General features: G+C 50.2%; 1 protein-coding gene across 6 annotated transcripts in view; it reads left to right on the top strand.

Moving 5' to 3' along the window:
* FGFR1 (fibroblast growth factor receptor 1) overlaps nt 1-13,104 on the top strand; it is a 66,397-nt gene extending 53,293 nt beyond the window's left edge. For 4 of the 6 annotated variants that reach the window (XM_049771807.1, XM_049771805.1, XM_049771811.1 and 1 more), the window contains exons 6-18: nt 487-610; nt 1,633-1,823; nt 3,672-3,816; nt 5,493-5,696; nt 6,876-7,020; nt 7,249-7,370; nt 7,871-7,981; nt 8,683-8,873; nt 9,615-9,737; nt 9,960-10,030; nt 10,587-10,724; nt 11,810-11,915; nt 12,044-13,104. In XM_049771807.1, the coding sequence (XP_049627764.1) occupies nt 487-610; nt 1,633-1,823; nt 3,672-3,816; nt 5,493-5,696; nt 6,876-7,020; nt 7,249-7,370; nt 7,871-7,981; nt 8,683-8,873; nt 9,615-9,737; nt 9,960-10,030; nt 10,587-10,724; nt 11,810-11,915; nt 12,044-12,220 (1,848 nt within the window). In that variant the 3' untranslated portion in view covers nt 12,221-13,104. Of the gene's footprint in view, nt 1-486; nt 611-1,632; nt 1,824-3,671; nt 3,817-5,492; nt 5,697-6,874; nt 7,021-7,248; nt 7,371-7,870; nt 7,982-8,682; nt 8,874-9,614; nt 9,738-9,959; nt 10,031-10,586; nt 10,725-11,809; nt 11,916-12,043 lie in introns of all 6 variants that reach the window. The other 2 variants (XM_049771808.1, XM_049771806.1) reach the window with 1 other exon arrangement.
* The last annotated feature ends 263 nt before the right edge of the window (nt 13,105-13,367 follow it).

Genomic DNA, 13,367 nt, shown 5'->3' with positions numbered 1-13,367 from the left:
GCAGGCTTGGGGGACTGTATGGGATGCCAGGAATCAAACCTGGGTCCATTCTAGGTTGGCTGCATGCAAGGCAAATGCCATACTCTGGCCTATTGCATACTATTGCTCCAGCCTCAGAAGAGGAAGATTTTGAAAGGAGATGTAAAGGCCAGACAGAGCCAAATTCTTGGTGAATGTGCTGTTCTAGCCCAGGAGCACAAAGTGGACAGTGCCACCCCCATGTGACAGTGGACTTGTCTATGGCAGACAGATTTCCAGAACTTAGTCCTGACATGCCATTTTACCTGAATGTGTTCTTTCAGGGTGTAAGTGAACTGCGAGTGGACAGTCAGCACATGCTCTTGGTGATTGCTCTTGGCATTTGCTTTTGAGCTTTGTGCCTGTAGCCTCCAGATGCTCTGATAGGTTAAGGGCTGTGCAGCACTGGTGCCACACTCCACTCTGTTCTCCAACCCTCAGTGGATCCCCTTGGCATGTTTCCCTCAGGTTCGTTATGCCACCTGGAGCATCATCATGGATTCTGTGGTCCCCTCAGATAAGGGCAACTACACCTGCATCGTGGAGAATGAGTATGGCAGCATTAACCACACCTACCAGCTGGATGTTGTGGGTAAGATCGCAAAAGTGGCTACAGCAGGGATGAACTGAGCAAAAAGAGTAGGTTTAAGAAAGTGATCTAGAGCCCAGATTTACTGAGGGACAGTGGCCTTTTTTTCTATCAACTCTATTATACCTAGTTTTTGCATGAAAGGAGTCCCCTTCCTCAACATCAGCAATTGTATTGCAGGAAATCTTAAATTCCTCACCTAACTTTCTCATCCCCCCAGTGCACATATCTACTACCCCCTGCCAGCCCTGTAACTCACAGAACAGCAGACCAAGGCTTTGGGTCATTAGACACTTCAGGCCTACACTGTGGCCAGGCCTCACTGAGACACTCAAAGAGCCATCTGCTTGCTCTAGGTGCCCAGACCAGAGCTTATTCCTGCTAGATGTTCTGTGTCTTACTAGCGAGCCTAAGGTGGTGTTTCGTAGCCAACAGTCTATCTTAGTTTGAGGCTATTGTCCACAAAGGAAACTACTAATCTAGAAGCTCAAAGAGAAGGTCTAAAGACTCAGCATTTCTGAGGAAAGGTACTTGCCTTGCAAGCAGTCACCCTGGGTTGAATCCCTGACTCAAACCCTGATCCTCTGAGTAATTCCTGAGTGCAGAGCTAGGAAGAACATTCGAACATCACCAGATGTGGCCCAAAGAACAAGCAACAGGTGAAGCATTTCGAACATGCTCTTCTGGTGTTTGTGCTTGATTTCCCTTAGGCTGTGCTAAGGTCTGGGAATGGGACTGTTAACAAATTCTTAATAAAGCCTGATAGATCTGTGGCTCTGAATAGGGAAGCTTCACTTTGAGATAGGCCAGGGCCAAAGACTAGAGTGGCCCCCTTTCTCAGCTCAGGTTTTGGGACTGTAGAGCAGCAGAGGTAATAGCAGCAGGGCAAGAGCCCTTCACTGCTAAGAAAGCTGCAGTGGAATGCACTTCTCTTAGATCTTGGGGACGGATGCCATATCTGCATCCCAGCCATAACAGGCCACAGTGGGGTCTCATGAGTCTTTCTATTCTCCCTTTCTCCACAGAGCGGTCCCCACATCGGCCTATACTCCAGGCAGGTCTGCCTGCCAATAAGACAGTAGCCCTGGGCAGCAATGTTGAGTTCATGTGTAAGGTGTACAGTGACCCACAGCCCCACATCCAGTGGCTAAAGCACATCGAGGTGAACGGGAGTAAGATTGGTCCAGATAACCTGCCATATGTTCAGATCTTGAAGGTAATCTTGACCCCATTCTCTGTGGGCTGGGTGCTAGAAAGGCAGCCAGTATCTCCAGGGCCCCAAGATGCTGCAGCAGTCCTTGCCCTCAGATACATGCTCCAGTCCTCCCTATTCACTTGGCCAATTTTCCAAATGGAGCTGTGAGACGAGCATAGAATTTGGTGGTGGTGGACAATGCATTTGGTGGACAATGTACTAGGTGGGGGCCTTTGGGTCACTATTCAAGGAAGGCATTTGCACTCCTTGCTTTTCCATCTCCTAGGACAGAAGCATTTGTCTTTCTCTGCCATTTTCAAGTCTTTGTGGCAGGTGGGACAAATGAGATGGGCAGAGCTTAGGTAGAGTTGGAAAGCAAATGCCACCAATAAATTCTAAGCAATGTCAGGAGTAATGGCATTTTCTTCCTTTTTCCTCTCACTCCCAGACTTTGATTGTTCCTGAAGGCTCCATAATTAAGGGAAGGTAATTGCCTTCTCTAGTGGATCTTGCAACAGGAAGTAACCAGAAGCTGGGAAAGTAGTTTACCTCCTGGTCCCAGAGTCATGTCTCCTCCTGCCCTAGCGTGACTGCTCCCCAAAGATTTACTGACCATTCGTTTCCTCCCTTCTGATGTTGAAGCGATGCGTAGGAAGCCGCACTGTGGCCTTGGGCCATGGCTACTGTCTCCCTGGCTACTTGCCCTCCTGGACAAGTGGGTTCAACACACACATTATTGGGTGGGTGAAATATGGTGGTTTTTGTGGTGGTCCTTTAAAGTGGATTCTCCAGTCACGCGTGTTGAATTATTCTTAAAGTTCAACTTGTGTCGAACTAAAAGGGGGACGATGAGAAGTCACCCAGAGTCTCCTTGGCCTTAGCTCTCTGGGCCTGTCTTAAAGTTACAGGGGAGCGAAATATGGCCATCGTGGTGTTTGCCCAACTGACTGGCGTGTCGTTGGTTTGTTCCAGCATTCGGGGATTAATAGCTCGGATGCGGAGGTGCTGACCCTGTTCAATGTGACAGAGGCCCAGAGCGGGGAGTATGTGTGTAAGGTTTCCAATTATATTGGTGAAGCTAACCAGTCTGCGTGGCTCACTGTCACCAGACCTGTGGCCAAAGGTAATGGGGAGATGGATGGGGCCCTGTGTTGGGAAATTTGGATTGAGGCCCCCAAGCTGCAGGGGCAGGTGGGGGAGCCAGCGCCGAACTCTTCCCTGTGTAGCCTGCTGTTTTCCTAGTGCCCAGAGCCATGGAAAAATTCCCCGGCCTGGGAGGCTGGTTTGGTTTGGGACTATGTAGGTGTCTGTTCCCTTCTGTGTGATCCCAGGCTGTGTGTGCACCACAGGGCCTTCTGAATGATCCTGCAGACTGAGTGGAGATGATAAACCGACTGTGCCCTCAGAGACCAGCATCTCGGGGTTGTACTTGCGTGTGTGCGTGCGTGTATGTGTGTGTGTGTGTGTGTGTGTGTGTGTCTGAGACACCTCCATCCCTCATGTGTGTGCCCTTCTCATTGCCTTTGCCTGAAACCAAAACAGCCCCCTCCCGCCGGGCCCCATTTCTCCATGCTGCCCACGCCCGCATGCTTGAATGGGCCAGGGGCTGCCAGCGTGTGGTGAAGGGTCATAACTGCAGTTGCTGTCTCAGGCAGGTCTTCCGGAGTCCCTCCCTCAGGGCCTCACTCTCTTCCTCTAACAGGTCTCGCTGCCTGGTGGTTTTTGTGTGTCCGTTGTTGCAAAGGAGCCGCTGGGGAGCATTTCTTCCTCTGGTTTCCTCCCCCAGTCCTCACTCCCTCCCTTCTCTTCCATCCTCTGAGACGTCTCATGCCCTGCGCTTGTCCATTTTGCTTCCGTTGTCTCTTCTAGACTGCCGGAGTTAATACCACCGACAAAGAGATGGAGGTGCTTCACTTAAGGAATGTCTCCTTTGAGGACGCGGGGGAGTATACGTGCTTGGCGGGTAACTCTATCGGACTCTCCCATCACTCTGCATGGCTGACCGTTCTGGAAGGTATACACTGTACTTCTCCTCTCGTTGTCCTGCCCTCGCCATGGGCACGGGGGGAGCATGCATTGCAGAGCTAGGGGCGACCCAGAAGGCAGAGCAGCAGATGGTGGGACCCAGCCTGGATTTGTGAAACCTGTTTGGTTCCCACAGGCACTTTGCTCCTTTTGGTAGGAGATGGGATGGGGTCTCCTGCCTGTCTGCATCTGGCTCTCCCAATGGCCCATGTAATGCATGCCGTGAGTCTCATTTTAACCTGCCACTTGGCTCTTCTTCAGGACAGGCTCCTTCCATCTATGGGCTGGGCAGCCCCAATTCATCCATTCGGCTTAGAGTGTGTGACTTGGCTGATTTCCCCCTTGCGAGGCTACCTCTAAAGTCTTGGCAGGGCCCCACTTCTGTCTCTAAATGAACCAAGCCTCTAAAAGGGACTTAGCAGAAACCAGGCTCATGTACTCACTTTCCACCTTTTCTAAGCCCAGGCAAGTGACCTGGAACTGCTTTGAGTACGACTTGTCTCGGGTCACCCAGGGGGTCTATGCCCAGGGAAGGATGGAGCCTGCAACTGCTCTGGTGGCGGACTGGGGCTACAGGGCTAGAGCTGGGTGTGGGGCACGGTGCTGTTCTTGGGACTGCTGGCACTGCCCTCTTTCCTCTCCTGCCTCGCCTTCCTCCTGCCCGCCTGCCCTCAGGGGCTGATGCAGCCTTACTGGGAGCCGAGAAGCATTCTGTTTTTGTCCCTGTCGCTGTCTGTTCTGTGTGTGCTCCCAATCAATTGTCACTGAGGAAAGAGAAAAACAGAAACTTCTCGTCATTCTGCTGTCCCCCATTAGCCTCAAGGGAATTTCTCTGGTCTTGGGCTTTCCTGGGGTGGACTCCAGGGTGCTGACCACCCTGGCTGGCTTGGTTTCCTTTAAAAAGAAGGGTATGACTGCAGTGTGGGTCCGAGTGTGGGACCCCCAGCCCTCTCTTGGAGAATCAGATCAGGGGTAAATTCAACAGGCTTCTTGAAAAGTTAGTGGCTTATAAATGAAGGTTAGGACAGGGGGTGAAGATGGTGCCTCCCCTTCGTTTTCATCTTTGTAAGCTTAGGAGCTGGAATAGAAATCATTAGGACTGCAGGAAGTGCCCAGAACTCATTTCTAGCCTTGTAGGTCTCGAGCTATTAGATATGATCAGGAGTTCCTGGTCAGGATAAGTGTTCATGTTAGGTTGCATGTTAGGTCCAATACAAGTGGCATAGACAGAGGTGGGGCTTGTCCCAGATACAGACCTGCCTTGGTCACACTATGAAAATGGCTCCATCCCAGCTGTCCTGGCCTACAGGAAAATCAGAACCAGAAGTTCCTCAGCAGGTCCTGGTGATGGGGGTCGTGGAGGTGGTTGGCTGCAGACAGGAGCATCCATAGAAAAGACTTTTCAGTGCCTGTGCCGTGCAGGGTACCTGATCCCCATCTTGCATAATGGTACTCCCCTCTTGTCCACCCCCAAGCAAGTAGTTCAGGGCAATTCAAAAAATCCTCAGGTGCCCCACTCAGTGCTGGACCCCAGTCCTAGGGAGGAACTGTCTTGGCTCTTCTTGCCCCAAGATTCCCAGAGGAAAGAAACAGTGATGTTTTGTTGATGGAGACTTAGTGGACTGCGTCCTCAAGCCCCCTAACTCCCTGTTCACACTGACCCAGCCCTGGATGACAGACCAGCAGTGATGGCCTCACCCCTGTACCTGGAGATCATCATCTACTGCACAGGGGCCTTCCTCATCTCCTGCATGGTGGGCTCTGTCATCATCTACAAGATGAAGAGTGGCACCAAGAAGAGTGACTTCCACAGCCAGATGGCCGTGCACAAACTGGCCAAGAGCATCCCTCTGCGCAGACAGGTAACAGGAAGTAGATAGGGGGTTTGCACACTCCCATTCTCTTTTCACCCTTGGCCCCTGGTGCCACTCCTGGACCCTCTGAGACCCTCTCCAACACCCCCCATCTTCCTGTTAATATCAAGCTTGACTCAATGATTTTTGTCTCAAGGCATGTCATGAGCTCAAGGGGGCAATCAAGTTTCCAGCCATTCTGCCCATCAGGCCCCTTTCCCTACCACGCCCAGCAGCACCCCAACACCCCACTTTGGTCATTGTGCAGCTAATGTTGCACACTAGTGCCACAAAGATGCATATGAGTACACACACACACACACACACACACACACACACACACACCTGTGCCCTCCTTCCTTCCTAGGCTGGAGTTCACAAACTCATACACTCACACACCACCCCCTTTCTCACTCTCACTATTGCCCTCTCTCCTTCCTCTCTCCTCTCCTGCCTAGCAAAGGAAATGGAGCCGAAGATGGAGGCAGATGAAAGGAGGGAGGTCACACAGAACCTCCCTGGTTCCAGAAAGTGCTTTGGGGATTTCGGAGTTTATAATCTGAGACAGGGTTTCACAGAGACTCAGGACAAAAGTAGCTTTATCAGGACAACCAGAAGTAGTTCTAAACCATGCTTGGGAAATTTAGGAGTCCACAATCTGAGGCAGGCAGGGATCCACAAAAAAGAGGAGGAAGGGGACTGGAGAGATAGCACAGCAGTAGAGTGTGTGTCTTACATGCAGCCAATCCAAGATGGTGGTTCAAATCCCGGTATCTTATATGGTCCCTTAGCCTGCCAGGAGTGATTTCTGAGTGCAGAGCCAGGAATAACCCCTGAGCACCACTGGGTATGACCCAAAAACAAACAAACAAATAAAAAAACCAGGAGGAAGAGTCGTTTCATTGTTGAATAAGGAAGTAGTGCATACCCACCTGAGGAGGTGTGTTTTTGTCCTGCTTTGTTGAAGGTGAGTACTTTAGAGAGGCTCAAAAGAGCTCATGGGTGGTGAAAATCAGTCAATCTTAGAATTTAGGTCTGCACAGTCCCTGTGATCATCCTACCAGTACAAACTGAAGAGGATATCAAATAACAAACACATACCAGCCTCTGGAAATTCCTGCCCCGTACTGGAGAACTGTGCCCTACTCGCCACCCCCTCCCCCTGCTAGAAGGGTGACCCCACTCTTTCTATAGGTGTCAGCTGACTCCAGTGCCTCCATGAACTCGGGGGTTCTGCTGGTTCGGCCCTCACGTCTCTCCTCCAGTGGAACTCCCATGCTGGCTGGGGTCTCTGAATATGAGCTTCCGGAAGACCCTCGCTGGGAGCTGCCCCGAGACAGGTCAGTGCCCTAAATTCTCATCTCTGAGGAAGTTCCCAGCTTGAGATTCTCAGGGTAGAATATTGAATTTATACAAAGGGCAGTGGGAGTGTACCAGCCAGGTGCAGGCGGAAATCTGCCTCCATTTTCTACTCTCATTTGGGTAGCATATTGAGAAGTGGAGGTGGGATTTGTCTGGAGGTTTGGAGTGTACCAGCCCCAACTTCTATCACTCTCTTTCCCCCAAAGACTGGTTTTAGGTAAACCCCTGGGCGAAGGCTGCTTTGGGCAGGTGGTATTGGCAGAGGCCATTGGGCTGGACAAGGATAAACCCAACCGTGTGACCAAAGTGGCAGTGAAGATGTTGAAATGTAAGTGATGTTTCTGTCCTTGAAAAACACGATCCTTTTGCATGCAAGGTGGGGTCCCTTTTCCAAAGTGGGTCTAAGGCTGCTAGAACCCCATCTTGGCACTCTTTCATGCTGCTGCTGAAGCTCCCCTTCCATGATCCAAGTCAGCCTGCTTTGTGGTCAGGTGTTTCTAGCACTCTCTTTTTTTATAAATATAAAATCTTTATTTAAGCTCCATGATTACAAGTATGATTGTAGTTGGATTTCAGTCATAAACAGAATACCCCCCTTCACTAGTCTAGCACTCCTTTAGCTGGTTCTTCTTCCCACAGCCTCTGCCCCCTTCATTACTACATTTGGCAGCAGTGGCTCTTCTAAAAAGGAAGAGGAAATACATTTGGATGTGAAAAGAGAAAAATTGTAGGTCCCAAAGAGAAAGGAGGTGGCCTCTGTTCTTTTAACTGTCACTTCACCCTCCCTTCCAAAGTAGATGACTCTAATTCTCTGCTCTCTGTGCAAAGCGGATGCAACCGAGAAGGACCTGTCTGACCTGATCTCAGAAATGGAGATGATGAAGATGATTGGAAAGCACAAGAACATCATCAACTTGTTGGGGGCCTGTACACAGGATGGTGGGTACCAAGCAAGTGACATGTCTCCCCCATCTGGGGTAGATATCATATGGGTACCTGGGCTTCACTCTTAAAAGCCAGCATCTGTCAGAGAGCTCAGTAGCATATGGTGCCACAGTGTCATTTAATCACACCAAAGTGAAAGCCTGGAAGAAGAGGCCAGTTAACAAGGGTAGGGTGTGTCTCTAGCCTGGGCTATTTGGGAGTTTGATTAGAAGATTCTCAAACTTGGGGCCTGCGAGGTGGCGCTAGAGGTAAGGTGTCTGCCTTGCAAGCGCTAGCCAAGAAAGGACAGTGGTTCGATCCCCCGGCATCCCATATGGTCCCCCAAGCCAGGGGCAATTTCTGAGCGCTTAGCCAGTAGTAACCCCTGAGCATCAAATGGGTGTGGCCCGAAAAGCCAAAAAAAAAAAAAAAGAAGATTCTCAAACTGTGCAGATATGAACAGGTGAATAGTTGTGTTTTTCATTGGGCTCTTCCCTTTACCTCTACTCAGGAACTCTCTAGACTGTGCTGGAAGAATTATTTCCTTGATTTTCTTTGAGCAGTGGATTAAATCTCCAAGGTTGGGGTTGGAGAGTAGTAGTCACCTGGTGTTCACTGGAGCATGGGTTTGTTGGGGGCGGTGGGGAGAGACTTCCTAGCAGTAAAACTAAACCTTCTTACTCATCCAATTGGCCTCTTCCATCTTGGACTCTCAGGTCCTTTGTATGTCATCGTGGAATATGCCTCCAAGGGCAACCTCCGGGAGTACCTGCAGGCCCGCAGGCCCCCAGGGCTGGAATACTGTTACAACCCCAGCCACAATCCAGAGGAGCAGCTCTCCTCCAAGGACTTGGTTTCCTGTGCCTACCAGGTGGCCCGGGGCATGGAATATCTCGCCTCCAAGAAGGTATGATACTGGTAGCTGCCAGGGGTGAGATCAGGGTGGGGGAGCACAGCCCTCCCCAGACCAAGACCTTGTATGAGATGCTGAGTTGGGCTTTCTGGGAGACCTCGGCAGAGAGAAACAGTGGGACTGGATCAGGCTCACAGTTCTGCACTGCCACACCATGAGCATTGTGTCTGATAGTTCTTCCAGTAGAAGAAAGTCTTAAGACTATGTTGCAGAATGGTTATGGGCATAAAGAAGTCCTGTGAGATCTTGAGTTTAGATTTTGGTAGCTGTGCTGCACATGGCAAGACTTGAGGTTTGAAAGCACACACAGACAAATTTGTCATTGGTATAAAGGTTCAGCCTTTGGGTGGAAGAGTGAATGCAGGGCCTGAAGCTGGAGGTATTTGGGGGAATGGGGGTCTGGGGGAGATGAATCCTGGCTCAGAGTTCCAGTGATCCAGATATCACCCCTGGTAGACTCAGGAACCCATAGTGCCAGAGTTCGAACCAGGTTAATTGCCATGTAAGGCAAGTGTTCTACCATAATATTCTTGGAGGTAATTTAAGTGGCTGGGCTGGAAATGGAGGGGGCTGTCACTCCCACAGAATGTTCAGGAGCTGTAGTGGTGCGGCAGGAGGTCAGCATAGCTGTTGTTGTTGGAGGAGGGGTAGCTCAGATAGTTGAACGGTGGTACATGTTTTATACTTGTTCATTCCTTGCCCACTTGCTTCTCTTCTGCTTCACCCACTCCACAGTGCATACACCGAGACTTGGCTGCCAGGAATGTCTTAGTGACAGAGGACAATGTGATGAAGATCGCAGACTTTGGCCTCGCTCGGGACATTCACCACATTGACTACTATAAAAAGACAACCAATGTAAGTGCTGGCAATGCCCTTGGCACAGGTCCTGTACCCAGGATGTAGCTCCATCAGACTCTTTCCTACTTGGGTCTCTGCTATAATCCAGTGTAGTTTGCCCTGCCTGAGAAAGGTGAGGTGGGGTGAACTGAAAAATGTACACCCCTCCCCAAGTCCTTGTAGACTGCTTTTGTTCCCTCATTTTTTTTCCCTGACCAATCTCTCCCATGCTGCGTGTAGGGCCGACTGCCTGTAAAGTGGATGGCACCCGAGGCCCTGTTTGACCGGATCTACACCCACCAGAGTGATGTGTGAGTCTCAGACCATCAGTTTGCCGGGGAAATTGGGATTGAACATTTCCAGGATAATGGACATAGTGGTCTGCATCAGTGAGGGTTTCTTCCATTTTGGAGAGAAAACAAAACAAAATGCTATACATATCCATTCCCTTTGTTCTTGGAGGTGGAAAGACTACTATGGGTTTGAGCAGAATTGTGTCAGGGAACTAGTAGGATCGGGATGATATGCTAGTGAAGGAGAGAGAAACTCCAGCTAATAGGTTTTCAACCTTGATCCCTGGGCCTGCTAGCCATGGATGTCACTAGTTGAAAACCACAGATCAAGGTGGATCCATAGTACAGCAGGTACAACTTGCACATAGCCAACCCATGTTCAATCTCCAGCATCCCCTGTGTTCCCCCAAGCCCACTAGGAGTGATTTCTGAGCATAGAGCCTGCCCTCTAATCAGTAAACCCTGATTACAGCTGGGTATGGCCCCCAACCACCACTCGCCAAGCCCCCCAGATACCACAGTTCACACCTGTCCCCAACTCTGCCCCATTGACCACTGACTACCCTCACTACAGGTGGTCATTTGGGGTGCTCCTGTGGGAAATCTTCACTCTGGGTGGTTCTCCATATCCTGGTGTGCCTGTGGAGGAGCTTTTCAAGCTGCTGAAGGAGGGTCATCGGATGGACAAGCCCAGTAACTGCACCAATGAGCTGTAAGCATGACATGATGACTTGGGGCCAGGTAGAAGACAGGGTGACTAATAAAACAGTAGTAGAAATGAGCCCTAAAACTCAGATCATTGAAGTGAGGTGGTGTTGTGGGGCAACAGGGAGGCTGGGACTAGGGCCTGATGAGACAGGACATAGGATAGTATTTAATGAATATCGGCACTTTGGGAGTGGTGGCATTATATTGTATGCCTTGAACATAAAAATTACTAGTTTTGGGGCCGGGCGGTGGCGCTAGAGGTAAGGTGCCTGCCTTGCCTGCGCTAGCCTTGGATAGACCTCGGTTCGATCCCCCGGTGTCCCATATAGTCCCCCAAGCCAGGAGCGACTTCTGAGCACATAGCCAGGAGTAACCCCTGAGCGTCACCGGGTGTAACCCCCCAAAAAAAACAAAACAAAACAAAACAAAAAAAAATTACTAGTTTTGTAAACTATGTTACCTCAGTAATATTAAAAGTAGGGCCAGGGCCAGAACAATAATACAGTGGGAGTGTGCTTGCCTTGCACTTGGCCAACCTAGGTCCAATCTATGGTATTTAATAAGGCCTTCTCTGGGGCTGAAGAGATAGCATGGAGGTAAGGCATTTGCCTTGCATGCAAAAGGTTGGTGGCTAGAATCCCGGCATCCCATATGGTCCCCTGAGCCTGCCAGGAGCGATTTCTGAGCATAGAGCCAGGAGTAACCCGAGTGCTGCTGGATGTGACCCAAAAACCAAAAAAACGGTAAAAAAGAAAATAATAAGGCCTCCTCAGCACCACCAAAAGTAATTCCTAAGCATCTCTGGGTAGGTGTCTCAAAATCAAAGAAAATAAAAGTGGGGCAGAAAGATAGTACAGGCATAAGGCACCTACCTTTCTTGTACACAGCTGACTTCCGTTCAATCCCGTCCTGCCTATGGTCCCTAGCCCCATCAGGGGTGATCCTGAGCCAGAAGTCTTTGGGGTGTGGCCCAAAAACCTGGAAGCAGATGATAAAGAGTTTTAAAAGATTTGCATTAATATAATTGCATGGTTCTAAGAAGTGGGGAGCAAGGAGGGCTTTGGATGCAGCAGCCTGTCTTGCCCACAGGTATATGATGATGCGGGATTGCTGGCATGCAGTGCCCTCTCAGAGACCCACCTTCAAGCAGCTGGTAGAAGACCTGGACCGAATTGTGGCCTTGACTTCCAACCAGGTGATGCTGCTCCCTCCCTTCTCTTCCCTCACCCTCACTTCACCCCACCCTTGTCCATTGCTAGCCAAGCTTTGTGTGCGTAGAGGAGTATGCTGCGTGCACTGTTCATTGTCTCTCTTCTCTCACAGGAGTATCTGGACCTGTCAGTGCCCCTGGATCAATACTCTCCCAGTTTTCCCGACACCCGAAGCTCTACCTGCTCCTCAGGGGAGGATTCTGTCTTCTCTCATGAGCCATTGCCTGAGGAGCCGTGTCTTCCTCGACATCCGGCCCAGCTTGCCAATGGCGGACTCAAACGACGCTGATAGTATTCCCAGCATTTACCCCAACCCCAACCCCATCATCAGCTGTGACCCTCAGTTCCCTCTTCCTGCTGGACCCACTGCCTTCCCCTGCCCCCTTTCCTGCTGGCAAGGAGCCAGCCACCTCCTTGAGGCCTTCTGTGTGGCTTGCCTTCACCCCACTGAGCTCCCATCTCTTCCTCCGTCTCTTCTTCCTCCTCTCACCGGCGTGGTTGAGGAGCAAAGAGGCAGGTACTTGCTGATGGCCACTTCGTTCCCTGCCAGAACTTGGACCAAGATGCCCCGCACCCCCTGCTCCCTGGTTCTGCCTGCAGTGGCGTAGGCACTCACGAGAGATACTGGGTGGGTTTTGCCTACACAGGTGTAACCAGAAGCCCCATGTTCTGGTGACAGGTGCCTTGTCTCCACAGAGGTGTGGAGAGACAGCACTCTGGCTTCAGTGGGGGAGACTCTTCTCCAGACTGATGGTGCCAGTGGCTTATTAATTCTGATACTAATTTGCTTTGCTGACCAAATACCTGGTACCAGAGGATAGGGAGGGAGGCATAGAGCAGGAGTAGCATGGTGGCCCTGGGGCCCAGCCCCAAATGGGGGGCTTTGTATATAGGTATGAAGAAAACACAAAGTGTATAAATCTGAGTATATATTTACATGTCTTTCTAAAAGGGTCGTTACCAGAAATTTACCCATTGGGTAAGATGCTCCTGGTGGCTGGGAGGCATCAGTTGCTATATATTAAAAACAAAGAAAAAAGAAAAAAAAAGGAAAATGTTTTTAAAAAGGTCATATATTTTTTGCTACTTTTGCTGTTTTATTTTTTTAAATTATGTTTTAAACCTATTTTCAGTTTAGGTCCCTCAATAAAAATTGCTGCTGCTTCATTTTTATATTTATATGGGCTGTCTGACAAGGGAGAAAGTGTCCATTCAAAGGAGGGAGACTCGGGCCCTGAGCAACAGAGTATAGCTGGTAGGGCTTTTGCCTTGCACACTGCCAACCCAGGTTTGATCTTTGGCATCCCAGGTGGTCCCCAAGCCTCACTAGGAGCACAGGGCCAGGAGTAAACCCTGAGCACCACCAGATAGAACCCAAAAACCAAAGAAAGAAAGGAGGGCGATTCGGGTCCTTGAAGCTATGTGTGTCCAAGGTG

This window comes from Suncus etruscus, chromosome 4 (genome assembly GCF_024139225.1).
Source record: "Suncus etruscus isolate mSunEtr1 chromosome 4, mSunEtr1.pri.cur, whole genome shotgun sequence".
NCBI lineage: Eukaryota > Metazoa > Chordata > Mammalia > Eulipotyphla > Soricidae > Suncus > Suncus etruscus.
The sequence above is the reverse complement of the archived record's forward strand: the minus strand, read 5'-3'. Positions and strand labels throughout refer to the sequence as shown.